The sequence below is a fragment of the Melopsittacus undulatus genome, chromosome 4, assembly GCF_012275295.1.
Source record: "Melopsittacus undulatus isolate bMelUnd1 chromosome 4, bMelUnd1.mat.Z, whole genome shotgun sequence".
Lineage (NCBI taxonomy): Eukaryota > Metazoa > Chordata > Aves > Psittaciformes > Psittaculidae > Melopsittacus > Melopsittacus undulatus.
In genome coordinates, this window is record NC_047530.1 from 71,405,057 (window position 1) to 71,431,882 (window position 26,826).

At 37.5% G+C, this 26,826-nt stretch overlaps 1 protein-coding gene across 8 annotated transcripts; it reads right to left on the reverse strand.

Moving 5' to 3' along the window:
* Positions 1-545: 545 nt before the first annotated feature.
* MARCHF7 (membrane associated ring-CH-type finger 7) lies at positions 546-25,984 on the reverse strand. Of its 8 annotated transcripts, none has more exons than XM_031053083.2 (11): positions 25,554-25,719; positions 20,103-20,259; positions 16,252-16,410; positions 14,073-14,244; positions 12,381-12,548; positions 8,784-9,575; positions 8,462-8,615; positions 8,066-8,235; positions 6,806-6,915; positions 5,310-5,423; positions 546-1,675 (listed from the first exon to the last, which is right to left on the reverse strand). In XM_031053083.2, exons 2-11 carry the CDS (start codon positions 20,247-20,249, stop codon positions 1,547-1,549), a joined length of 2,115 nt encoding a protein of 704 aa, XP_030908943.1. In that variant the 5' UTR covers positions 20,250-20,259; positions 25,554-25,719; the 3' UTR covers positions 546-1,546. The 8 variants fall into 8 exon arrangements, 6 of the variants coding, with proteins under 6 accessions (XP_030908943.1, XP_030908939.1, XP_030908940.1 ...); XM_031053079.2 differs by adding an exon at positions 20,875-21,049 and having other exon boundaries at positions 8,462-9,575; XM_031053080.2 differs by adding an exon at positions 24,848-24,945 and having other exon boundaries at positions 8,462-9,575.
* Between the last annotated feature and the right edge of the window lie 842 nt (positions 25,985-26,826).

The following is a 26,826-nucleotide window of genomic DNA, read 5'->3' on the forward strand; positions in this document are numbered from 1 at the left end:
AGAGCTCATGTTGTAACTCTAGATCTACAGAGTGCATATGAAATACTGTCTGCTTCAGTGTATGGTTTTATTAAGCTATACCAACTGACTCAAGGGATTAAACATTTTACTTTTATTACAAACCCAAATTCACTTCCTTCGGAAATAGAAGCATCTTCAAATATACCTAGCCCTTCAGTTTTCAAATGAAGGTCTGAGAGCGAGCTGTAGTTCAAATAATTGCTAGAATTATAACTCCACCTGTTGGCACTGAACCTTAGCCAATGCCTAAGGTTACCAGAATGAGCACAGAAGGGTGCACTTCCCTTAGCATTTCATTTCCTTTCAAGTTTAACAGTGACAGATCATCTCATGTAATGCTACCAAAGTTAACTCTAAAAATCACATGAGCTCATTTAAGTTGCTGAGCCACATCCTTTCTTCCATACAAGTTTCATATGCTGCAACAATGAACTGAAGGTTATTTCAACATACTGCGCTCTTTACAAAGATATTGTTACTGTAGTAATTAAAAACCCCCAACAAATATGCATAGCAAAACCAACCCCAATACACGACAATTTATTGTACCACCATTCATATAAAGCATTTCAATCCAAAATGGTCAGAAACAATCTTAAATATCTGCATTACGAATTTATAAACATTAGTAAAGATATACCACAGACTATAGCTTTCTAAGTTTTCAAGTGTACGTTCTGGTAGATATCCATGTTTAAATAAAATGGACAATACCAGTAGAGATGCATACCTCTATCATCTTTATTTATAAAGAAGTGACAACACTAGAAAAAACACATTGATAGCCAGTGCTTTGAACAGTGAAGGTGGGATCTAAAAAAGTCTGATTAAACTAAACAACCTTAGGTCTTTATCAAGTTGCATATCTGCCAGGAATGCTGAAATGCAAGAGTTTACACCTGCAATATTCCATAATGGAACAGCCACGTAATATCAAATATAGTCTCCAATTTCCAAACCAATACATAAAAAAAAAGCCATCACTAAGTATGAGAAGACCTCTGCAAGTTCTTATTGCTTTTTGAGTGAAGTAATAATCTTCAAATAAACCAAAACCAAACAATCTCTGCAGTAGCTTGCTTATCCTCCTGTTCATTCATTAACACTGGAAGCAATCAGTTATTATATGATGCAGCAACACAGGCATTTAAAAAAAAAAAAAAAACAAAACCGAACAAAAACTTCTTTAAGTACACAGACATCCCCACCCTCCCTGCCCACCCTCACCCTGAAACCCACTATAACCACTTACTGCCTGTAGAGGATCAAAACTCAGTAGACAAAATCAGAAATCTGACTACAGGAAGAAGGAATCAGAGGGAGATACAGCTTCCTTAAATATTCAAAATCTGATGTTTTCCAAAACAAAGCACATCATCCTCATCATTTAAAAAGGGAAGTGGCTTTATATCTAATCCTTGCACATGCCAAGTAGTTCTCAAGTCCACTGAGTTCCACTGTGCAGCAGTCAATTTTGAATTCAACAATGCTTCAAAAACTACAGTAATATTCAATGCACTTTTTACTAAGGAGAGGAAAAAGCAAATGCATGTTGATGTTGTTCTTGCCAATTCAGCATTTCTGCAGCAATTCCATTTGTCTCTTGCAGTATTAAAGTTCTAACAGCATCAGTCTTCAGAATCGTCCTCAGAAGCTGTCGGAACAACACAGTACAATCAGAGGTCTTGACAAATGCCTGTGACTTTTTCCACTATTTTGAGTGGTAGAAATAAAGGTAATTTTATAATATTAAATACCAGATTATAATATCTGCCTAAACCTTGTGTAATTACACAGCTTAATTTTTAAATCCATCTCATGTCTGAAAATTACAGCGTTTTCAAATTGAATTTTAACATTATGAAATGCAGCGTCCTCCTCCTCTTCCTCAAAATAGAAGGAAGAAAACTTAATTATGCCAGAGATTCAAGTTTTATGTAATATTGACAGTGGCTAATTCCAACAGTAGAGGAGAATATTCAATCCATGACAGCAGCACCCAACATAATGGAAAGAAATTACTTTAAGTTAACAATTTGGATACTAAAATACCTGCAAAGATTCAGCAGTCTAATGTATATATACTGCTTAATGCAATTAAGTCAGGCCCAGTTGCAAACAGATCCTCTCTTCAACCCCATTCTTTTCAGCATATGCAAAATGAACATAAAGCCTACCTATGCACAGAACTTTGTTGCTGCAAGGTGACTTATAAAACAAACATACTTAAAGATAAAAATCAGCACACATCTACAATAGGCTTGTAACATGTTAAGATTGTCTGTAACAGAAATTTAATGTCCTCTTAAGCAAATTCTGTAGGCAAAGTATTCAAGTAACTTGCTCCATCTCTGTACACAAACCAAGGTAATGTCTGTCTGCTCACTTCTCCAATTCTTCAAAGAGAAATTTAACCAAAGTACCATCCATGCTAAATCTAAACCTCAGTATTCCTAAACTGCAAGTTAAATACAGCCTGAAGCAAACATAGATTAGATTACTGTGTACAATGGCACATAATAACATTAATTTTTACTCTAACAAGGATGCACATAACTCAGGAATAAATTCCAAACTTAAGTCCACCTTTGCTTTGAATGCAGAAATAATCTTCAAATCATCTTCTGCTCCTTGAACTAAAACTGAAGACACACACACAATATCCCTTATCATAATCTAAATTCAATGCATTGAAAATTCACATACAAGCTTTGCATGTTTTCAAACATTCACATGCACACTAGGGAAAAAGAAAAAAAGCAAGCAAGCAAACAAACAACGGCAGATCAACTAGCTACCCTTCTACTGCCTATTCATTGTGCCCAGCATATAGTTCTGAATTCAAACACACTGAAGAAGCTATTTGGCAAAAAGTAAGCTAGTCCTTTGCCAAAACTTACAACTGTTAAATTTCATTCCTGAAGTAGATACACCAGACCAAGGAATACATACAGCTGTAAAGTGTGTATAGGAAAAAAAAAAAAAAGGGCGGGAAGACGAAATGGCAAAAGAAATATGGTAATTTAAGTGCACTGAAACTCAACTTTAAACGTTTCTTTTCTACCATGACTTGTGTAAATGGCTACAACCCAGAGATCACCACCAGTTCCGCAACTGTGTACTCCTAGATTTACAATAAACAAACTGTAACTAGTGAGGAATCTTGTTATCACTTGCAGAAAACGCGTCTGTGGTCCAAACAGAATGCTGTTGGGAAATTAATCATGGAGAATTAAAACCCCAGAATAATTCTACTGATAATGGAAAAAGCACTGCTGGGTAAAATCAAGTTTTCAGTAATTAAGTTCAGTATTATGAATCTTGGCAAGGAGGATTGTACTCATTTAGCTCTGAGTTGATCTAATGGGAGGGGAGAGGAAGAGGGGAAGCACCTACTTTCAATATCTTCCATATGTGCCTGAAGAGTTCTTGCAAGGTTAATAAACTAGAAACAAGGCAGAGAGAAAGTAGTTTAAAAGTTGCAAAGTTATCTGCAGAAATTTGCAACAAGTTAACAAAGTTTTCTTCACTTTTTCTTTACTTTTCACATCCCAAAACCTCATCCCAGATGTAAAAAATAAAATAAAATAAAAAAATCAATGCAAAATTTAATATAAATCCCACACGTTAGGCTTCAAATTGCTATTTAAGTTACTCCAGTTTTCACTCTATGTCAAATGTTTCTGGTAGCAGTTAGTGGCATCATCTTCACATTCTACAGTCTGTAAGATACATCGATCTTGAAAGTAAAATACATAAACAAGTGCCAGTGTTACGAAAACTGTTCCTAGAAATTGTAATTAAAAAAAAAAATCACATAACCTGTAAGGACTGCATTATTTGCATCCATTTCATTTACTTCACTATTACTATGGCAAAACAGAGGCCTCTGACGGAGATTAATGAAAAATGTATAAATACACTTAAGATTTTAACTGTAAATAAGAAGTTTAAGAGCACAATTACCATTGGACAGTGGTGGCAGCTTAGCTTTAGAAGGATGTGGGATCAAAATCAAAGCCAAAACCCCTAGGAACACAAGTTTTTCAGGCAAAGTTGAATGTCTCAGCCACACTGGTTTTGGTTGGTTTTTGGGTTTTTTTTTATAAGTGACAATCTACATCACAGTTTCAGTGACAGTCCAGATGCTGGGACACAGCAAACAAAATGAAACAAGAATATAATGCTACAGTTCCCATAGCTCAAGTTGTATGCTTGGCATCAAACAGGCATCGGTATTCTCACTAGTTTAAAAATGCAGTGCCACTCAACTACATAATGCTGCCTCCTACCAGTAAAAAACATTTCTGCAATACACTTAAGTTAATAACCTACACAGGATGATTGCTAATATTAGATTTTATATCCCTAAACCTATAGCAGAGTAAAACTAGACATTGCGTTTGTGGATCATGGAATGCAAGCTCTGAGTTAGATGTGTATAGAGAAGAGAACCACTATTCTAATACAGTAAGAGATTAGAGCACAGTCCTGCCTCTACCCTAGAGGGCTAGTATCCGACAGCAGCCATTCCAATAAGCCTTGGACAAGCTAAATATTTTAATATTGTCACTTTTTATGTAATTAAAAAAAAAAAAACAAAAAAAATACCAAACAGCTTTTCAGGAGCTCAGTTGGCAAAGGGTACCAAATAATCCTCTAGAATCAAACAAACGTGTATAATACAGGATTTCTGAATGAGTTACTATGCAACAACTTTCTATGATGATCTCTTACTGGTAAAATGTGTACTTACCGTATTTCTAAGTCAAGTCATTTAAGTAGCAAGAATCCAGTCAAATATAATCAATAAAAGCATTGCTTAACACCAGAAAACCATACTATAGCTAGTCAGTTTCAGAATGTAATATACAAATACATTGTTAGGCACAGTCCAGCAGACAAGCACTGCAAGGTCCAGACGTTTGTAATGCAGACTGGCATAATGAGAAAAGTCAATCACATAAGGTAGTCCAATATTCTCAACTGTATGTTTTGTACAGAGGGAGGCTAACCTCACAATTTTGCATAAGTTCACAATAACTGACTACAAGCAAATCAATGAACTACCAATAACCTTGACAAAAACAATTTTGCAATAACTGCAGTAAAGTAGTACCCTCAGTTTAAAAACCAAAACATGGTGTTACTGCATCAACAAACCCAGACATAAATTTGTTAAACAAGCATACTTCTTGGGTATTTGGTTCCTAGGTTGCTCAAGGTAACAATTTAGTTCTAAGTTCTTTTTACAAGAAATTCCAGCCACAAAAACACTGCATACTTACTCTAACACGTGTGCTGGCCTCACTTGCTGTTCCTAGCATATCAGAAAAGCGCTGCTCACATAAGTGTAACAACACTACAAGGTAGAGACCAGAGCTGATAAATTCATAGTCTGCCTTAAAGGAGATAAAAAGAAACATTCAGAATGTCAGTGATGTCTGTACACAGTATTCAAGAAGTAGATCAAGAAACAAATTTTACTGGAAACTTTATGTATTTGATCAAGCTGTTCCAGGAAATACTAAAAAAAAAAAATAAAATTAAATTACTGAAAAGCTACTTACACTTCTGGTTCTTCCCACCCACCCCAGATCTAAAATGTTATCCTTAAAGATTATTTATAGAACTTTTCCTATTCAAGTCTTATTAGCATGATTAGCTCACAGGAAGAAATCTGAGAATCCAAGTATTGTATCACTGGGGAAAATAACAGCAATAAACTTCGCTGGTTTCTTTTCAATGTTCCCAACACTTTACAGAAAGCCAAATTAAGGGAAATATAGTAAGAACTTTATGATGTAAATATTTTTGAGAAATTATTTCCCCTGTTAAGATAAGCTTTGAAAATGCCACTGCTGAACTGATCATTTAGAATCAATTCTTTAAGTAAAAGTTTCAAAGTTCTTATTTCTATTGAAATACAGTGACTGTAACAGTCAGCAGTGCTAAAAATTAAGATGGTGGCACTCTTGAGAAAGACTTTTCAGAGTCTGGGCTAAGTAGCAGGAACTAGAGTAGTAAGGTTAGAGCTTCTGCTAAACACTAAAAAAAAAAAAAAAATTAGAGATTGATGTTTGCCCTCAAAACTGGTGTCACTATTTTCTTTCAACTTCTGAGGTAGGTAAATTTCATTAGTCTTTCTATATTCATAGAATACCTCAGAGAATTAAGAAAAACTCTCCGAGTAAACTTCATTAAAATAATGCCAGCTTTTTGTTACTTGTTAATTTTCAAATACTACATAACCCAATAGTTCTAAGATACGTATTTTATATGACAAGAATAATACTAATGGGGCTTTGATTATTTTTAGTTTAGGAAAGTACTTGAAGGAGCAGCAAGGAGAGACAGGTTTCTACCACTCTAATGAAAATAAAGTTATGTGATGTTATGTTTAAAAAGTGGCATGTTTAAAACAGCTACTAAGGTGTGTTAAAAATAGCTAAAAACAAAGACACTGACTTAATTTAAAATTCAATCTAATCATACTAGTACTCCCACTGCACCCATGTGGCAGACACACTGGATTGCAAAGCTAGATGACAGATCTGCAACCAAGAAAAGGATAAGATATATTACACTTACTGAAAGCACAGCTACAGGAAGCACAGCAGGAAGATAGAATTTGTCTGAATATTAAGGAGAAAAATCTGTTCCATGTTGACATTACTTTATATGCGTTAACAGTCCTTCTGATAAGCAGATGCATTTGCCTTCTCTAAAGAGCACCCTCCCAGCACTAAACCAACACTTACCAAATTAGGCAAAATATACTAACTTGTTCATTTGCATGTGCCCTATAGAGTTCATGAATGTCAAAGTCTTCCAGATTCAGATGCAACTTCTCCTTGCACAGCTCACAAGTTGTTACTGCTTCCAAAGAAGAACCTGGTGGGGAGGAGCAGGGGAAAGTCAGTATCAAGTTACAGCAAACTATGACATATGACAGAATTATACAAGCATGACAAGCTGTAATTGAATCTTGACTTAATTTTGCAGAGCAAGGTTAGAAGAAAGCTTCTAATACAAATAGAGCTACTATCTGCTAATGTCAGAATTTAAAAGCTACAGCATGTTTATTCTCTGTCCAGCTCCAAATATTTTGTTTCATGTTCATGCCTCTTACTGAAAGTCTGGCATAAAATTGTTGCTTGAGCTGTTTGAATTCTACAGTGTAATCCAAAAATACACAAAAGTAATAATAAATATACTGGAATACCTCAAAGTTATGACTAGAGTAGCATTTTGTCTTCAAAGAACCAAGTTTGAAGCAAGCTGATCCAAAGGCAACAAGATCAACAAAGCAAGTTTATGGTGGATTTTATGTCTTATAAATACTTCATTTCTCCTACAGGCTGAGCCTTCCAATATATCCCTACTCTGAGGTGGGTCCTCTAATAACAAGTAAAAAAGTAGGAAGATGCTAGCACCTTCCTGTCGGAAAAGTATTCTACGATCTTCACGACTTCAACCAAGCCAACTTTTTAAAAATCTTAATATTATTACAGATAACTTACATTATAAACTGGTCAATTAATTTATTAAAAACACTTGCACCATGTGCTATTTGTGAAGTGTTTCTTAAAATTCTACATGCACTTTGAAGTTTTGTTGTTTTTTTTTTAACAGTTTTAAACTGCCTTGAACAGGAGGCAGTAACATTTTTGGATTGTCAAATCCCCACCACTCTGCTAGTCAGCCTGGCTATAAGTCTTAACAACTAGAACCACATCCACAAGAGATTAGGGAACAAACTCACACAGAGTTGTACAGTAGCTCTAGGGCTACGCTTCTGCAATGTTATATTTTCTCTGATTTCTTAGCAGACAATCCCAAAAATGCAAATGTCTACATGACAGTTATTGGATCTACTCACATGAGAAGCTGCACAGCCATACAATTAGCCTGTATGTGCCACTCTGTTGGGTGTCCCCAACGGTTTGTTTTTCAAATAAATGCCTCGATACTAGAAGAGTAATTCTCCTGATAAGCCTCCCAGTGTAACTAGAAGTCTATCCTGGTCTTGAGTCTGCTTTACCTGAATTAATCTTGGACTGCAGCCATTTTTTCATGCACTCCTGGTGAACATACTGCAGACTTCCAGTGCACTTGCATGGCTCTATTAAAAGGTTGTCAGAACTTGAAGAGGACATCTGACAGATTCTGCATAAGTCACCCTCTTCATCTTCAGAATCTTCTAAAAGCAGGCTGAATAGGAGTATCAACAAATAATGTGACACATTGTATGTACGACTTTTTATAATCACAGTTCCATTCAAACTTTTCTCAAATCAACAATGACTAAAATTTCTCTGAAGTGAGAATACAGGTGACACAGGACTGAGTTGCCACTTAAAGTTTCCCCTTAAAAAGATTACAAAAAACTCATGTTAAGTCAGGTACATTTCATTATCTCAAAAGAACATTAATTTACCTCTCTTTAATTTTCTGGAGTCTTTCTGGATCTCTTGATGGTGGTATTTTAGATTTGCCACTTTCTTGTCCTTCAGACTGATTCCAGCCAGAGGGAATAATATCTACAGTTATCATAAGATTGTCAGACAGACTGTTTCCTAATGTTGGAGGCACTGCAAAGCGAAAGAGAGAACCAGGCAGAATTCCAGAACTTCTCCTACTGTGGGTTGAATCTGGTGGGGAGGCAGTAGCTGTAGGAATACCAGATACTGCAGGTGTTGGTGGCCTGTTAAGAGAAGCCCAAGGAGGGCTACCTGATGCTTCAAGAGAGGTCTCCTCACCTGACTCTCTTCTTCTGAAGATATGTTGTGATCTAGCAGTTGTATCAGATGTCGAGATCCTTGCAGATTCATCTCTCCCTTCTCTTCTTCTTCTGGAAAAGAGCGGTGTACATCTATTCCTCAAAGATGATGATAACCAGGATCCTGTACTTCTGCTTTCAGAGTCTGGTCTGTAACTTTCCCCATCTGAATCGGAGTTATGATTTTGTGAAACTCCTGATAAACCCCATCTTCGTCTAAGAAAACTAAATCCCTGAGAAGCTTCAGATGTCTGAAGTCCTGGAACTTCTGGAGTTGCAGCTCCATTACTGCTCGACAGAGTAGAAGCTTGAACTCTTGGGACTACTGTTGACTCTTCAGAGCCTAATGATCTGGTATGCAATGAGTCTTGGCTAGACCTTCGAGAGAAAAACGTAGATGACATACTAGATGCTAAACGAGACAGAAGCTGTCTGGTTGTGCGTCTCCCTTCACCATCAGCTGCAGGCTCATTCAATGACCTCTGAGAAGATAAAACCCTTTCTGAACCACTTGAAGAAGTTTCATCTCTAATGGCAGTAAGAGAAAATGCTGGCTGCATGCTCCTCTGGGGAGATTCCAATTCATTTCTCCTTTGCCTTGAGGAATAGCTGAATCTTGAGGAGCTCATGTTAGAGTCTCTGTTGAAAAGAGATGGCTGATGATCAGAAGGCAACTGGCGGTTCATGGACGCATTCAGCCTCAAAGTGCTTAATGAGTTCTCTTTTGGTCTTGCTCCCTCTGCATACGAAGAGGCATGCCTGTCTTGAAGATCTGTTGCAGAAAAGCAGAGGAAAACAGTATAACAAGATGTGCTCCAATTGCTACATTCTAGATGGATAACAATGCAGAGTTCTAATTATTATATTCCAGACGGGTAACTCTAAAGCGTAAACAGAAAAGGCAGGATTTTGTGCTCCTTAATCAAAATTCTTTCAAATTTGGCAGGTAAAGATTCTAGAGCAATATGAAGTTTAAATTTACTTACCAAGTCTGAAGTTAAACTGAAACCTAGACTTATTTTAGTCTGGTAAATCCATTTGGAATTTAATATCCCCCCAGATCTTCAGAATATTTCACTTTCTTATATGCAAATATGAAATTCTGACCATCTGTCATAAGTTACATAAGAATAGCATATGAATTAAGAACAGAAAACTATACACAATACTATTTAAAATTTAAAGGTCCATTCTGCCTATAGACTGAGAAAGATAAATCAAAATCTCAGCAATGCAGCAGACATGGGAGCACCCAAAACAAATGCATGGATAAAGCAAAGTATATTCCTTATCTATTACAACAAGCTACCCTTACTCTTCTCATCATAAAACCATCAAGAGCTGCAGTTAAACACTTCTTGAAGGTAGCAGAAAATTATTGGCTTCGGATAACACAAACTGAATAGTATCTAAATTAGATTTGTATCTTACTATAATAATGCTTTAAACCAAGAATGCAAAAATAGAAAGAATACCCTAGAAATACTATTAATTTCACCACTGCAGTCTAAAAGGGTTATCTTCTTTTAGCAAAGAAATGCAACAACTAAGTTAGCTCCCATGTTCAGCTATGCAACTAGTTTAAACACAATCAGACTTAACCATTCTGGATTAGTAATCTCATCTGCTCTCCCAGTAACTTTGATTGTCTATACTCAACTAGACAACTATCACCACACTTTTGTGTCCTCCCCTGGTTATTAAGTGTGGACTTATAAGAAAGATTGAGAACAGACTTCTCTTAACAGGGCCTGTAGCATCAGGACATGGTGTAATGGTTGTAATCTTAAAAGAGGGTAGATTCAGACTAGATGTAAGGAAGAAATGTTTTACAATGAAGCTTGTTGAACACTGGAAGAGGTTTCTTGGAGAGGTGGCAGATGTCCCATTCCTCGAAACATTCAACATCAGATTGCATAGAGCTCTAAATAACCTGATGTAGTTGAAGTCCCTGTTTATTGCAGGGTGTTTGGAACTAGATGACCTTTGAAGGTCTCCTCCAACATAAACCATTCCATGATTCTTATAAGCATATTTTCCATAAATTCTGTTAAGTACCTCAACAACTTGAGAAGAACTCTACTGTAGCTGAACTGTAGTCAACATTATATGAAGCGGCTGTGCAGGCTAACATCAGCTAGTCTCCTTCCTCAAATGGCTAGATTGGGGGGTGGGGAGCAGGTGAAGGCTAGGAGGGAAGAAAGCAACTGAAGCCCACTGATCTCATTAGAAAGGAAAATACTTCGATATTTTAACTACATAACAAGCATAGATAAAGACAGGAGGTAGAAGACTGCTCTGTGTTCTCTGGAATTTGAACCTTTAATGTTTGTAGCTTTGATGTTGTTGCTCTTTTTGGTTGGGAGGGAGGGGTTGTTTGCATTTTTTGGGTTTTTTTGGTTTTTGTTTTCCTTTTTTTTTTTATTAAATGGGCTGTGCATTGCAATCACTATTTATTGTTGAAATGATGTGGCAGATTCTAACCAAAGAAACATCTGCACAGATGCCAGGCATCTGCCATATGGTTTTGATTACACAGCAGGGAACACAGTTGGGAGTTATTTTTATAGCACTTAACAGTGTCACTACTGCTAGAAAAGCAGCATGGACAGCACAAAGCAAGGCTCTTCATCCAGCCATCACTCCCATCCGGCTCCACCACATAAACTCCCAACTGTCCATTTACTAAAGTAGTGTAGAGTATGATGACATTAAATCATAACCTTGTGGTAAGGCACAGCTGCAGGATGAAATCTGGAACTTTTCTGCTTACCTCCATAATTGTAGGAATGTTTTAGGTATTTGGGGGGTGTGGGGAGTGTTTTTTCTTGGTAGGTAGGTTTTGTTGGTTAGTTTGGTTTTTTGGGAGGAGTTGCATTGGGTTTTTTTTCTTCTACTTCTTGGTGGCTTATTGTTGGGTTTGGTTTTGTTTTTTGTTTGTTTTTTTTTATTACACATTATGAAGTACAACTAATGCATTTGCAAAAGGAAGCAGATCAAGACAGACAACAAGCTTCCTCAAAGACAGCTCTGAAAGGCCACAGTACTGAATAGAAAGTGAAAATTATAGTACAGAAGTCAATACTAGTTCTAGCAGTTACTGTGGAACAAGTCTCTAATCTAATGTGAAGTATGTGTTTATTCATTATTTTCAGTGTTCTAGCAGTTTCTCCTAGTAACTACTCAAAGAGAACCCAAATGGGAAGAGATCATGCAATATGGGCACCTTCATTAAAACCTCTTCCTGAAGTCAAATTAACGTAACTTTTTTCCCCATATGTAAATACAAAATCTTAAGATGAACAAGAAGCTTACTGACTACTCACACCGTTACAGTGGCAAGCACCAACAGCATTTTCCTACAACTGAATGCATCTACAAGCTAGAAAATCCACATATCCTTTGATAGTTCAGCCAACCCACTGAAAGTAGCCAGCCAACTTCATTTAAAAGGGTACCCTAAAATTAAATAGATATTTTGGCTTTGTGTTTTGAATAAAATATTCAAAGAACACATGAAAAAGCTAACGAGCACTCAACCTGTGGGTTTACAGGCTTACAACTGTACAGTACATACATGTTGCAGATGAGAAGTCACTGTTTCTGTAGCTGCGGTCCACTAGGTTATTAACAGACAGATCTGTTCTTCTTTCCAACTCTCTTCGTTCTCTCACCAGCTCAGTTCCAAGGGAGCCAAGCATCACTGATGAAGATCTAGGAATCCTACTGCACCTCCAAGAAGAATCTATAGAGAAAAAAGTAAGCAAATCTCATGTCATTTAAACATTAAACCTGCGACTTAGACATGCATAATGGTTGTATCATATCAGGTGCAAATTTACAATGCCACTAAGCTGATCAACTGGACAAGAGTAAATGGCAGCTAATCTTGTTGTGAGTTAATTCTGAAAGCTAAACAGGAAAAAAGTAGTAACACTTTTGTGAAGAGTCATACCATTTAATACTCATACAGGAGAGGAGGAGGAAGAGAAATGGCATCTTGCTTCTAATGGTAGCTAGTTATTAAATAGGCTTCGCAATATGGCAAAACAGCAGCATGAGACTTAGTAAGTGCTGCCATTCTAATGATGCTTCTAAAATTCTTTTTCCAGAAAGACAGCCAAAGCTTAAATGCAGCTCAGACACAACTATGACTAGTACTGGTTTTGCTCATACTGCAGAGTAAACACTTCAAAGGGCACTGCTTTTTTGCTAACAGCTCCAACAACTGAATAGTGACCTGTACTTACTTCTACCTCTTGCTTCAAAAAAAAGTGTTCTTCAATGGCTCTGAAAAATCCCCCTTGATTTTGTTGTACTAACTTATAAATCCAAATTTAAACATTCATTATCAGCAGTACAATGACCAACCAATCTAAAAAACAGAAAGACACTATGGTCCTATGCCATTATAAGAAATGTTAATGGTTTCTTACTTTTGGCTAATGACAACCATCAGCAATACTGAGTTTTGAGCAAGAATTTTTTATTTTTGGGGGGGACGGCTGCGTGGTTCCATTGGTGAATATAAAAAAGAACATCCACACATCTTTGCAAGGGTAATCTGAATGAATTGAACAGTCTGCTTGGAATTTCCAATTAAGTTTTTGACTGTTATTTCCTGACCTTTAGACTTTCATTTGCATATTGTTTAACCCACAGCTATGCAAGTACAGCATACTTTAGAGCTTTAATGAAAATCTCATGCTTTCCTGAAAGACCTCCTAGTGTAGAATGTTTCTTTTCACCTAGCCTACAGAATGAGTTTAGGCCCTGTTAAAAAAAACAAACAAAAAAAGAATTCTTTCTTCCCTGACCCCTAACAACAGTGCTCTAATCAGCCATGACACTGTACTTACTGGAACAAAGAGTTAAGTTAAAATTTCCTTTCTGCTGTCCCTGGCACACATAGTTTACCAACATCATACTACTCATGAAATAACAGTAGCTACACTCATTCTTTCCTCTAAATCTTAACCCATTAAGATACATTTAAACCATGAAGTTCAGCTTTAGTGCAAATGTAATAGGTACAGGTAATAGCTTTGAAGAAACATAAATACAATTGGGTTTTCAAAAGAGCACACTAGCAGCATTCTCAGAACTTCTGATACTGCCATCAGTGTGAGTATACTCTTCTGTTAGGCACAGTCTTTTAATATTTAAGAAAACTAAAAGCATATTTCAAAGTAAGTTTTTAAAACTTGAGAAAACCTGATCTTACTAAAGACAATTTTTATGTAACTAGCTCTAGTAAGCAGCCTCTTACCTGAAAAGGCAGTCAAGCCATTATTTCTCACAGAAGAGGTAGATGTACAAGATAGCTTAGGTCTCTTTGAATCACTATCTCGCTGCTGGCCATGGAGTCTTGAATATGCTCCCTGAGTTCTCTCGGACTCACCATAACACCCAGATGTGAAATGAGAGGAAGATGATGTAGACTGAAATAAAAAAAATGACACGTTATTTCAGATGTACTTCCACTGAACAAAAGCATACATAATGCAAGATTCACAAAAATAGTAAAGAATAATTTTAAGATGCAAAGCCTTTTTATCTATAACACAGTATTTGTGCTTCAGCATAAATCACTATCCCCACGTTTATGCAATACAGTCTTATAGAAAAAAAAACAAACTTGTTTCTATTATAATCAGCATTATTTTTCCTTTATAGATAGATGTGACTTGCAGGGGAAGAAGATATTACGAACTTGTAAGATGCTATAAACATGATCAAATATAGCTTTGCAGATCTCCAAGTAACAATAATTTTGCTGTCCAGAAACAGCAAAAACTGATTACCTTCATTTTTTTAACAGTTTAACTAATCAAGCTTTTTTTTTGCCAATCCAAAATACACTTAGCTAAGGAGTCAGGTGTAACTTCTTGTAAGCTGTTTAAACCACCTATTTTTATTATATTAAGCTCAAGGGTAACTGAAACAGTTCAGGGTAAAGAATGGGTATAAAATTTTTGCAGTCTGCAGTGTTGGAAGAAAGATTTTCCGTAACTATTACCAAATAAAAAAGAAAAAAAATGGACTAGTTGTTTGTCCAGTTACTTGTAGTGAGAACATTTATTTTCTATTTGAAATATTTTTTTTGATATATAAAATTTGAGCTGAAAAAGCTCATTTGAACTGTTTGTCTTCCCAGATAGTATCTGCAACCAAGATCTTTTAAGGATCAGCCAGATTAAATGTTATAGTTGTGTCTTACTTTTATTTTGTTATGGTTTTTACTAAGCTTATGCCAAAACTTTTTAGTCCTTAAAAACTAAAAAGTGTTTCTCTTCTCTCATCATAAAAGACAGATTGAAGACACAGAAACTACATCAACAAGTAAAAAGCCAGGTTCATTTCTCTCTTGAACACATAACTTCTCTTTTAATAATTTTCTATTTGATAAGCAGAGATTTCAGAGTGTCTTCAGCAATGCTGATCTGCATTAGAACTGAAGAGAAAAAAACTTAATGGGAAAAAAGGGTATAATTCTACATCATTAACTTAACTAGATACATTGGCCACTTGCAACCACAGACTCCATCTGCATTTCATCTACAGAGACACCTACTGGGACTTCCTCCCTTGAAGGCCATCATCTCCACACTAGTTCTTCCCTCCCTTTGCTTATTTCAAACTGTCACCTTTAAGTGACATTAAGAAAACAAGCAAGTATTTAAGGTGGTAGCACCTGCAAGTACCCAAATATCTTTTGCAGTTTGAAAGTGAGCAGAATTTTCACTCGTCCAGTCTTCTCACCAAGTATCTTCACAGCTGTCTGCTTCTCTCATTTTAGTATTCCCACTGCAATTGGAAGTAGTTTTAAGCTCTACAGTGCTTAAGCATGTCAAAGAAGCAAACTAATTTATTTTTGGAGTTATGAAGGTACATTCTGGAGCCCAGCTAAGACAGGCTGTTAAGGCCCAAGGCCTGGACCACAGGTGACAGTTAAGCCTCCATTTTCTTGCACAGTATGGTGTAAAAGCAGCATCTAAATAAGCAGTCAGACTATGAACTCCACAACCAAGTTTTCTAAAGCAGATCTCCAAAACCATGGACTTACATTAACTCACAAAGCTGGTAACATGAAAAAAAGAAAAAGAAAAAAAACCCCACACCTCCTAGAAGTATCTGATAGAACAAGCTGAGCATAAACAGTATTAATTTTGCCATCCATAAGACTATAACATGTATGAGATACTAATAAACCCCTCATTTTTTTAAAATAGGTACTTGCAGAGCCATTCTCACTTCAAATTTATTTATTATTTTCACTCTCTAAATTTCTTAATACCACTATCATCTTGTTTTTTCTCCATCTTGACTTAGTAAGATCTTCTTATCCAGAAAGATTACAGCGAGCCCCTGCTATCAGGTTTGCAGATAGAAAGCACCAAGGTAAAACCCTTGTAACAGAAAAAAAATGTATAATAAACATTTCTCACCAATCTGCTCCTGCTTCCCAAAAATCTTCCAGAATGTGGATGATCAAGTGTCCCTGAGTAGTGAGTTGGAGAGGATGTTGTAAGCTTCCACGGAGTTTCGCGGGTGTCTCTTTCTCCAATACCCCAATCTCTACTGGAACCATTCAATACACTGGATTCCTGAAGAATAACATAACTATCATACACAACTTATAACTCAAAACTAACTTAATATCTGATAATATTGAAAACACAGGGAAGTGGAGGTAATCACAAATCTGGAAACCCATCATGAGAAACCCCAAGGGATACCTAAGAGGAAATGAAAGTCTTAAGAGACAACCACTGGCAAAAGAAGAGGTTAAATTATTTGCTAGCAATTATCAGCTCCTTTATCCATCCTCTCATTCGTCTGCAGACAGTAAAAAGTTGAAGTGTAAGGCTTTTAAGGCATTACCGCAACTTAAGATACTCTAGCAACAGGGCGGAATTAAGGACCTCACTTTCAGATTTTAAGTAAAAAAACCCTACACATGTAGAAAGTGATTCTCTGTGAGAGCAAAAGCGGTTAATATTGAAACCGGGAACTGTTTAACACAGGAATCTGTCCGTCCTTAAGGGAACCTCAAGGAATGAGTTTCTACACTACTGATTTCACTGGAAGTCAATGAACAGATGACAATTAAGGAAAGAGATTGCAATTTATTTTGCTCCACAGAATAATCCCCAAAATTGGTAAAATTAACAGAATTAACAGAAATCAATTTTTTTTTTTTTACAGCTAAGCCGAGTTTTTAAGTGATTACTTGTCCATCCTCTTTCTAGGAACTATTAATACTACAACTACAGCAGTTTCTGTCACCATTTAAGAAGTTGAAGAAATAGTAATTCTCATCATTCTAACAAGCAAAATTAAATCTGAAAATAACGTATCAGCCAGTAAATTCTGACATATTGCAGAGTCTCAGTGGGATGCATCAGGTTTCTAAACTATTTCATATATGGATAAACTGCCATGGGTACAAGGCTACACAACTTCAAGATAAAAATAAAGCTCTCATAAAACACTCTTAATACAAGCCATACTGCTCTTGAAATACTTTTCTTTTTCTCTACCTGTCAGATACTGAAGATCTGAGAACTAAAACCTTTTACGCATCTGGATCACCACAGTAAAGACCTTATTCCAAGAATATACATACCTACACTAGGCACAGCACTGAAAGCCAGTTCATGGAACTACACCATCTACTGGTCTAATGCCAGCACAGCGTCTGGTAGCTGTTACACCTCTGCACTGTGTTCATTTCTTTGACAGATGTCCCAAAGCCAAAATAGAAAACAAGCAACATACTGGGAATCAAAAAAGTGGCTCTAAGACAAAGTACATGATCTGGCAACGTGTCAGGAAAGCTCAACCTAACTGCTATATCTAAAACTATCTATATACTGCTATATCTAAAAAATAAAAAAAATATATACACACACATATAAATACATAAGAAATTTAAAAAGAAAAAACCCCTCCATTTGCTTTCTTCCTTCAGTTCATCTTAACACTATTTAACATCCCCCCTTGTCAGACCTTCACTGTTAAAGCAATACACCAGATAGTCTATTTTTGGTGTCTACTTTCAGTAGCAGAAATATCTGTTCAGGGGAACATTTTTACACATTACACTTGACCTTATCACTCCACCAAAAAAAAAAAAAAAAAAAAAAAAAAAAAAACGGGAAAAAGAAAAATAACAAAGTCATATGACCAACAACTTAACGTCTCGCAAAATGGTTAACAATATTGAATCATCAAGCACCGGATTTTAGATTTTTTTTTTCTACATACCATTATTTTTGTATTGTAACTCACTGAAAAAAACACTGTCATTCAGTATTCATCAGATTCATTTAGAATTAGCTTGCTTCTTATGCCTCCTCAAATGAGGAGAGCCTTCGACCTAGACTGATCTCAAAAATGTGTGAGATACACACAAATACTGAAACATTTGACAGCAGTCTCAAAAATAAAGTTAAGTGATTATCAGGTATGGTCTCCAGCTGCAGAAATGACTTTGCATTAAAAAGCCAAGCCCCTACATTATCTTTCCTTTATATAACCAAAGAAATACTGACAGCCATATAGTTTTTTTCTTCCAAATGACAAATCTTTTAAATTGCTTGGAACTGAAACAGATCTTCATATTTTTAGGTAGCTTCTTAAAGGATTAATCAAGCAACAAGACCTAACCATTCCAGTCCTATTGGACTGGATTTAACTTTATTTAGACTATTTGTATCTTCTTGCCCTACCCACCTGCAATTTTAAACAGCTCTGTAAGCACCAAAGGTTAGTCAAGAAAGGGAGCTTCCCTATGCATTTATCACTAAGCATTAGTCTTGCGTAACAAGCTCTCAGACTACTTTATGAATTAGAAGGGATACAACGTAATCTAAAGAATCATTTTCTCCTCCATTTTAATTCCAAAGTATTACAAAGATCATTCCTCAGATTAGAAATATTTTGCTCATTAGGAAATAAATACACAGTGCAGTGAACATAATGAGAGGTAAAGTACATAAGTCTCCTGTGTTATAATTTTGCAACAGCAGTAACACATATTAACTTCACAGCACCACTTCAGCTCATCTTCTGATGAACAGCTTTCAGTATGATATGTATACTGTGTGGGCCCACAAAACACTATAAAAGTGTAGGACTGCGATTCGATTTTGCTGAGCAATCAGTGGAAAGCATGCAGGAATCCAAAATGCAAAAATGACTGAAGATTACCCTTATGCACTCCCTATTGCCTATTCTACTAATGACCACATATATGCCTGGTATGGCAAAATGTAACACATATACATGTAAACTGTGCTAAAAATAATTAGTGCTCTATTACTTGTAAAACTATTTCTGGAAAAGGCATTACATAATACAATGTCCCAGATAGCTTGTCAGCAGGGACCAAATTCATAACTATTTTATTAAAAAATACGATCATTTAATCATGGAGTTAAGTTTCTGCTATTTCTAAGACCAAGATGGGCTTACATTTCCAGACTCAAAGTTGAGGTGAAACTTGCCGACAGGAGCAGAATAAGTTTTGAGCCAAACAGCCATCTGTTGTTTCCCAGTGCCCAAAATAATTTTTCAAGTAGTTTAATCTCTACTTCCCATAATACTCTTCCAATGTGAAAGTATCTGTAAAGTGTTAGCTCTTATTCTTAAGCATGGCTGTTCTCCCCCACAAAAGCAATTAAGTTAGTGAAAAATGTTGCATATGAAACAGTAAATGCCTTTACCCCAGTCCTCTTTATTGCACAGAAAGCCTGGCTATATTAGCATATTGACGTGACAGTATGATATAAAAACCTAAAGGTCATTTTCTTGCCTACTGTCAGTTCTTAGAAAAACAACATATTACTGTAACTTTTGCATCATCCACAAAAGTGCAACACCCTACAGAGATCAAAGTTCAAACAAAATCCTCACCTCACCACAACAGAAAAACGTGGATGAATGGGGTTAAGACTGCAGTGCCTAGTGCAAAATAAATCCATGGTATCAGAATACCCTTCATTCGTAAAACAGCAGGTTTTTAAAGGTGCGGCTACAAAAGTCACAAATGGTATGCTTAGAACTATAAATTCACACTGCAGAATACTGTTACTGGCCTGGTTATTAGATCCCTGCATTTCAGAATTAAACTAAATGCAAGGCCATGCATGGGACTTTTTCCTTTTTTTGTTTTATTTTTGGGGGGGTTGGGTTTTTTCACTTTTTTTGTTTTGTCTGGCATTTAGGGGTTTTCTTGGTGAAAAAAATACATTAAATTAATTTATACTTTACAGGAAGAGACATAACACATTACCTGGTATCCAGATTCTAATCTCCATGAAGGTTCTCTTGCACTATATGCACCAGCTAAACTGTTCCCAGTCAATGTTCTAGACCCTAGTGAAGAGCCAGAGGCCTGAAGAGAGATCCTTCGAGGAATTCTTGAGGGTTTTGACTCCATTCTTTGTATGCTGTAGAAGGACACACCAATTATTTTTTCTTTTAAAAACAGGGACCCACATGCAAAACATGCACAAGTCATTCTGAGTGCATCATAAATATGATGCACACATACAAATATTTACACAGCCCTTTGGTACAACTGTGCATCAGCAAAATGGTAAAATGAGTTCTTACTCTAGCTTCTGTAACCTTTTCTTTACATGTTGTCCCATTCCCTGTTATAAAACTTAAAAAACAGCAAAAGGGGCTATGCTACATTACAACATATTCTTGCTATTCTATGAGAAGTGGGACACCCTTAAGAACTCTGCCTCACTAGTATTAACACAAAATGGGCCAGGAGTTGGTGAAAGAATCACACAAACACACACAAATATCAATAAAACATTTTCAGTCTACCTGCCTCAATGAAGTATCTAACTTTTCTGAGACAACTCCCATGAAATTAACATATACAAAAGACCACCTGGTGTCGCTTAGGTATATGTAAATTACCTTTGAGACACTGAGTGCTTATTTGCTCTTTTGTTATCTCTAGGCATTTCAAGATAAATGCTGGTGCCTTTTCTCTGTGAGAAGTGATCTGTAGAAATTCCTGCCCTTGAAAGAATATTCTCACTTACTGTTGCTCAGAAACTCCAGATAGTTTGCTAACTGGCTTGCTAACATCCCCAGATTCTTCCTCCTCAGCATGGTACTGCCAGAATCAGACCACAAAAGGTAGCTTTTAAATAAAAAACTTAGTAGAACTGCAGTATCCTCAGTGGTGTGGGAAGAGTAGCACGATAACTAGCAACTCTGAAACAGATGGCAGAGAACTCCATTGGTACAAGGTGATTTGCAGAAGTGGTACAATCTGTTTTATTTAACCACTTTTAATTCTAGCCTAACCTTCTGGGAATGGGAATAAGCTATATGGGGGGGGGGGGGGGGGGGGGGGGGGAGGGGGAGGGAGGTGGGGAGGGAAAGTCACTCGGTAAAGCACATTTTTTCCAACACATCAGCCATGCTCATCAATAACACAATCCGTGAAAAGCTGCTACACCAACCCTGACATACCTCAAGTCTGACTGCAGTTTCAAGTTGAGTTCACGTACTTGGGGCTTTTAATCTTGGCCGAAAGTCATACTACATTACGTAATCTACCTGGTAAAAGCTAGCTTGTACAGAACCCCATTGATTAAACTATTGGGCAGCTGAGGTTAATTTCCTTAATGGAAGGCTTTTTTAATAACTGTTCTAGTGGATGTTCCATTGTGAGCCGTGTTATAGAGCTACCAACAAAGTAGCCTTAATACTCAATTTTTCTTGCAAGTAAAAACTGTGGGTTTGGGGTTTCTTTGCTTTTTTTTTTTTTACCAAATAAACACCACCCTCATCCCCAAAAAACAGAACATAAAGCATACCATCTTTAAGTGAACACTTATATTCTTGCAAGAAAGAACTACTGGGTTGTATTATGGAGAAACACACCAGCTTTTAGACCATGCTTCAGACATTAGCAACCCATTCACTTCTGCCAGAGACATGCTTGAGCTCTTGATCACTATTCCCAAGTTTACTCAATATAGTCCTACCAACAAAAGGTGGTTTCTATTAGAATAAGTTAAACAAGACCAATACAGGAATCTGAAATTCTCACTTGCAAAACTTGGGATTAGGAACCTGAAATAATGAATTCATTAAATTTCCCAGATCACATTTAAACCTCTAAATGAATATTGAGCAACTGTATGCAGTTATCAAAGTTGTTAATACAGCCATATTGATAAGAATGCTCTAAGCAGTGTTCCAAAGTACAGAAGAACACTGTTCCATCATGAAAGTTTAAAAGAAATTCGGTAAGGACACATCCAATAATCTAAGCCATGTCAGTTCAAGTGGATCATGTGTGTAATAAAATGCATGAAATAAAATGTGACAAACATACTTCTTCACATTTGTAACATTAGATAAGACATCATAATGATGGTTAGTTTAAGCTTTAGAATAATCTGCCATAATATTCACCACCAAGTCTAGTACTCATCTGATGATTCTCTAAGTTTGAAAAAAGTAACTACTGAAGTTGCAAACTGTGAAGCTAAATTAATGTCACACTAATACAGGCCAGAGTGTATGCTGGACAGGACAGCATTCTTGATGAGATCTGACACCCAAAGCACTGTTTATCTACATTTTACCCTCACACAAAAAAAATAAAGGAGGGACACACAGAATAACAGATCAAATTTTTTAAGTACCCGACAAAAAGCTGCAGCACAGCTGCTTTTGTTACAGATCATTCTGGATCACATTGCTTCAGACAGGTATGGAATCAGATAAATAACATCGATAAAAAGAGTGAGACAGACAAGTAGCATACACAAAGGTTCCAGAAGGGATGGAAGCTCCTACCAGTAGAAATTCATGGCCAGATGAACAGGGGGAAGAGACACATACTTAAGAGATCATCTCATACTAACAAAATTGCTTATGAACCCATCCACAGGTGAGACAAAATAAGAGAATTCAGATAGGAAAGGACAAGGTGAAAGACTGTGGACACCAGAAAACTATCTCTAAAAGCTGAAATAAGAGTCCAAAGTTAGTAAATTGCTTCTACACAGGTAAAAAGGCACAAGAGCAATTTTCTCCTCCAGAGGTGACCCCAAGACAACAATGCTATCAAGCAGTTTAATCTTTTACATTAGCACAGGTTGCTATTTTAACCTGAATATGTTAGGATGATATCACCTATACATTATTTTCTTTATCCAAGGAAAGAAATCTTGCAGAAACTATACACAAAGATGTTTAGTTAAAGGCAGCATGTTAGAAAATGCAAAATTTAATGTTGGTTTATGCATGCATATTGTGATTAATTTCTTTAACACAACCATACACTTTTCCTGCAGTCCTGGCCTCAGCCAGCAAATAACACGGAGCTGCTAACAGGATGAATCAGAGTTGGGTAAGAACAGACATTTGACAAGAGCAGCCCTGACTTGTTTGATGCAGAGGTGGAAAGGAACTGAAGAAGGGGGTAAAGAGGGGAAAGCCTAATGGTCTAATCAAAGAATTTCTGCTCAAGGAAACTGGATTTTATCTTTGCATTTCAACAAAGATTCAGGGGCATGAAGCATATCATTCAAGTCAATTAAAAAAAAAAAACAAACATATGGCTTACACTGATCATGGTACACTAAGGTGGGTCAAGGTGAGCACAGAATCATAGAATCTTAAACTATTACAGAACACCAAACAAAAGAGTGGCCTCAAAAAAAAAATCCCATTATTAAAACCACAGTAATACTTGTCTGCAAGGGAAATACTGTGTTTTTACGGGGTATTTCAGAATGAGAAGGTTCCCTTTTACAGCATCAGCATCTTAAGGAATTTTTTTGAATGATCACAAAGACACACAAATTAAAACCTTGAACATTTTGTTTACTCACAGGGGAATTCAAAAAATTCCAAGTGGTAATTAACATGCTGTAATGGGTTTTATAACTACAAAGCAGCCATCTCAATTTACACAAAAAGTAGTGAGACAAAAAAAACCCAACCAAACAAAAAAAAAACCAAACAACCCTTAAATAGCTTCTGAGCAACAAAAATAATAACTGCAACAAAAAGAACAAACCCACACAACTAAATCATGTTGCAACCTTAACTGATTTAAAAGCCTGTTATTGCCACAAAAGAAAGGAGCACCTTACTCAAATATCACACCTAGGGTGTCCTTCACTGCGCAACCTTAACACACAATCCTGACAAAGCACACTTTTGGTTTCATCATTTTGACACTACTCACTCTAGCATCCAGCAAATGAGAAGGGGAACAGCAGGGTGAGAAACACTCTTCTCAAAGTGATTTATTTCATCTATTCATGTCATGTTACAACTTACCAACCAAGAACTCGTGGAAAAATACGGAAACAACTCTTGTATCTCCTGAAATAAGGGATATATAGGATGTCTCTCAAGAGCTGGTAAAAAACTGAGTTCTGAAATCAAATCTTTTAAATTTAAAGTTGCACCTGGGAAACACACTGCCAAGTTGTAACAGGAGGTGGAGCTGAACTGTCTATTTCGAGCACACAGCTCAAATGTCCTTACCCTTCTTGATCTGTCATCCCTCCAAATATGATATAAAAGATCAACTAGGCCTAACACAGCCACAGATAGAGATAACAGAGAAAAAAGTCCAAGAGGTCTTTGTGGGAAAGTACAGTAATCTCAAAAGGTAAAAATAACACAGACAGCAAATACATAAAAGCCTCTCATCCCTCCTCTCTTTTGCCCTGACCCCTTCTACCGAAAATTGAGGGGCAATTTGAGGTAGTCATATCTACCAGTAAGGAGACCTTTAACTAACTTCCACTCTTCAAGTAGTAGGTGAAAGTATTCTTGTACCCTAAACCAGAAAGAAGCATACACTTCACTCCCAGTTTCTAAATTCAAGTTTTCTATCTTAGAGATATGCAATGACACCTTTACCTAAGACTTACACCTTTACGTTTACAGATTTTTGTATGGTTTGATACTGAACTGTTGGTTAGTTCTTCCCCCCGAGCAACCTGCGATCACGTGTCCTCCTTAGTGTTTACTTACAATCATGACCTTATGACAAAGATGGAATGCAGGGACAAGTCTCTCAGCCTGTGCAATTCTTTGTTGAGGGTATTTTCTCAACCTTTAATCAAGAAAGGCTGACAAAAAAAAAAAGACAAAAAAAAAAAAAAAAAAAAGCTCAGCAGCCTCTCAGGAGTGCCAAGAGCAAGAAAAATATTTACAAATGCCGATCGTCTGCCTACGGTGCTGCAGCTGATGCCAGGAAGGCTGGGCTATTCCCCCCTATTGGAGCTAGTAAGTTCAAGGCAGCGGGTGCTCCGCAGAGCCACTGAAGAGGGCACCACACACCTCCTTGCCGGGCTGAAAGGGAGAGGCTCTGCCACCAAAGCTTAAGCTCCTACCGGAGCCCACGGCCGCACCCGCGCTGCAGGCCCAAGCCAAGCCGAAAAGAAACACCGACCGCTCTGCCCCAGCTCCACAGGGCAAAAGGCTCCTCAACGGGAGGAAAAGTACGGGAGGACACAGGGCATCATACAGCTCCGCGACCAGAAAAGGAGCAGAAACATAAAGCCATCAGAGGTGCTTTGCAGAAAGAAGGGCGGCAGAGCCAGACTCCTGCCCAGAGACAAAATGGTTCCCCCCAACCCTGGCGCAGAGCCGCCAGCCCCAGCCCCGCACACAAGCGCAAGCTGGGCCGTAAGGAGCCATCCTCCCCTCGCCAACACCGTAAGCGGTCATTACTCACTCTCACAGCACAACCTTCGCTACGCAGAAACCCAGAAGCTAAGGATGCACTGGAAGGCCAAACCGGACTGGGCCAACAGGCCGCCACACCAAACCAACCCAGCCGCCTCTCCCTGCAACACAATGGCGACAGGGCCGAGGCTGCGCAGCCGTCAGTCACCGCCCGCGCCCCGCCCGAGCCCAGCGCTCGCGAGAAATGCTGCGGGAACGCCGTGGGGCGGGGCATGGGTCAGTCTTGTCTTAGGATCGGGCCTGAGGGTGGGAGGTGTGAGGTGTTACCGCCTTCCGTCAGCCTACCTCAGCTCAGGTGTTAGAAGGTGTAGTTGCGGCACGTCACGAAATGAAGGCGGTCTGAACAATCTTTACATTAAAGATAGAATTCCTTCTTTTTTCGTGAAGAAACACCCCAATAGCCACAGTTCAACATTCAGCCTTAAGAGCACAGGTAGAGGTTTGAGTTTCCTTCCTATGCTACCTACTCTTCCTAGTGTTAATGTTGTTTTATAAATACATACACCGTAGCTCGTGAGCAGCCGCACATAGCCTGCATATGACACGGTGGGATGAGGGTGTTTGAGGAAGCTGACTCAGCTGCACACCGGCGGATGTGCCATTTGTTCATTTCAATTATATTCATACTGGTTCTGTACTTTTGAGATTAATGGATATTAGCAGACATTTCCACTTGATAGAAAAATTTTACATGACTTATGAAATCAGGAACCTTCACAAAATCTCCGTCAATCCTGAACAAATTACAGTTTCAGTGTCCCTACTCAGTATGTCATAGATCTCACTCATAGCAGAGATCTCACTCAGTTTGGTGTTTTCTGAACCAAGCTATGAATAAGATAAATTGTATTATTAAAATGGAGCCTAGGCTTCTATCACTGCAGTCTCAGTATTTCACTGATCCAATATCTGTCATCCCTACAGCAGGGCTTTCCTGAATCCCAATATAGCAGTGAGTGCCCTGGATTGCATTGCTACATGTCAGATAAAGGGCTGTGCAGTAGTAGTAGGCAGGCCATTCTTTAAGGAAGGAGGGGGGGAAGGAAAAAAAGAAGAAAAACAACCCCCAAAAACCAGAAAACATGACCAGCCACCCTGACACAGGGCTACAACAGATAGAAATTCAATGTGTGCATTCCTAATAGCTCTGGCAGATCTGCGACACATGTAAGACCAGCCAGGCTAGTTAGAAGCTAGCCAGGTAGCATCTCTAAATTATAGGACAGCCATATATTTAGCAATATCCTTGATTCTGTCTCACA

Bases quoted from the DNA above. Each gene is read 5' to 3' on its own strand.
- MARCHF7 (XM_031053081.2), bottom strand. From the start codon at position 20,249: ATGGAGTCAAAACCCTCAAGAATTCCTCGAAGGATCTCTCTTCAGGCC. The intron at 16,411-20,102 runs GTAATGTGTTAT...GTTATTCTTCAG, and splicing joins GATTAGAATCTGGATACCAG to GAATCCAGTGTATTGAATGG. The intron at 9,576-12,380 runs GTATGTACTGTA...TTTCTGCAACAG, and splicing joins TGACTTCTCATCTGCAACAT to ATCTTCAAGACAGGCATGCC.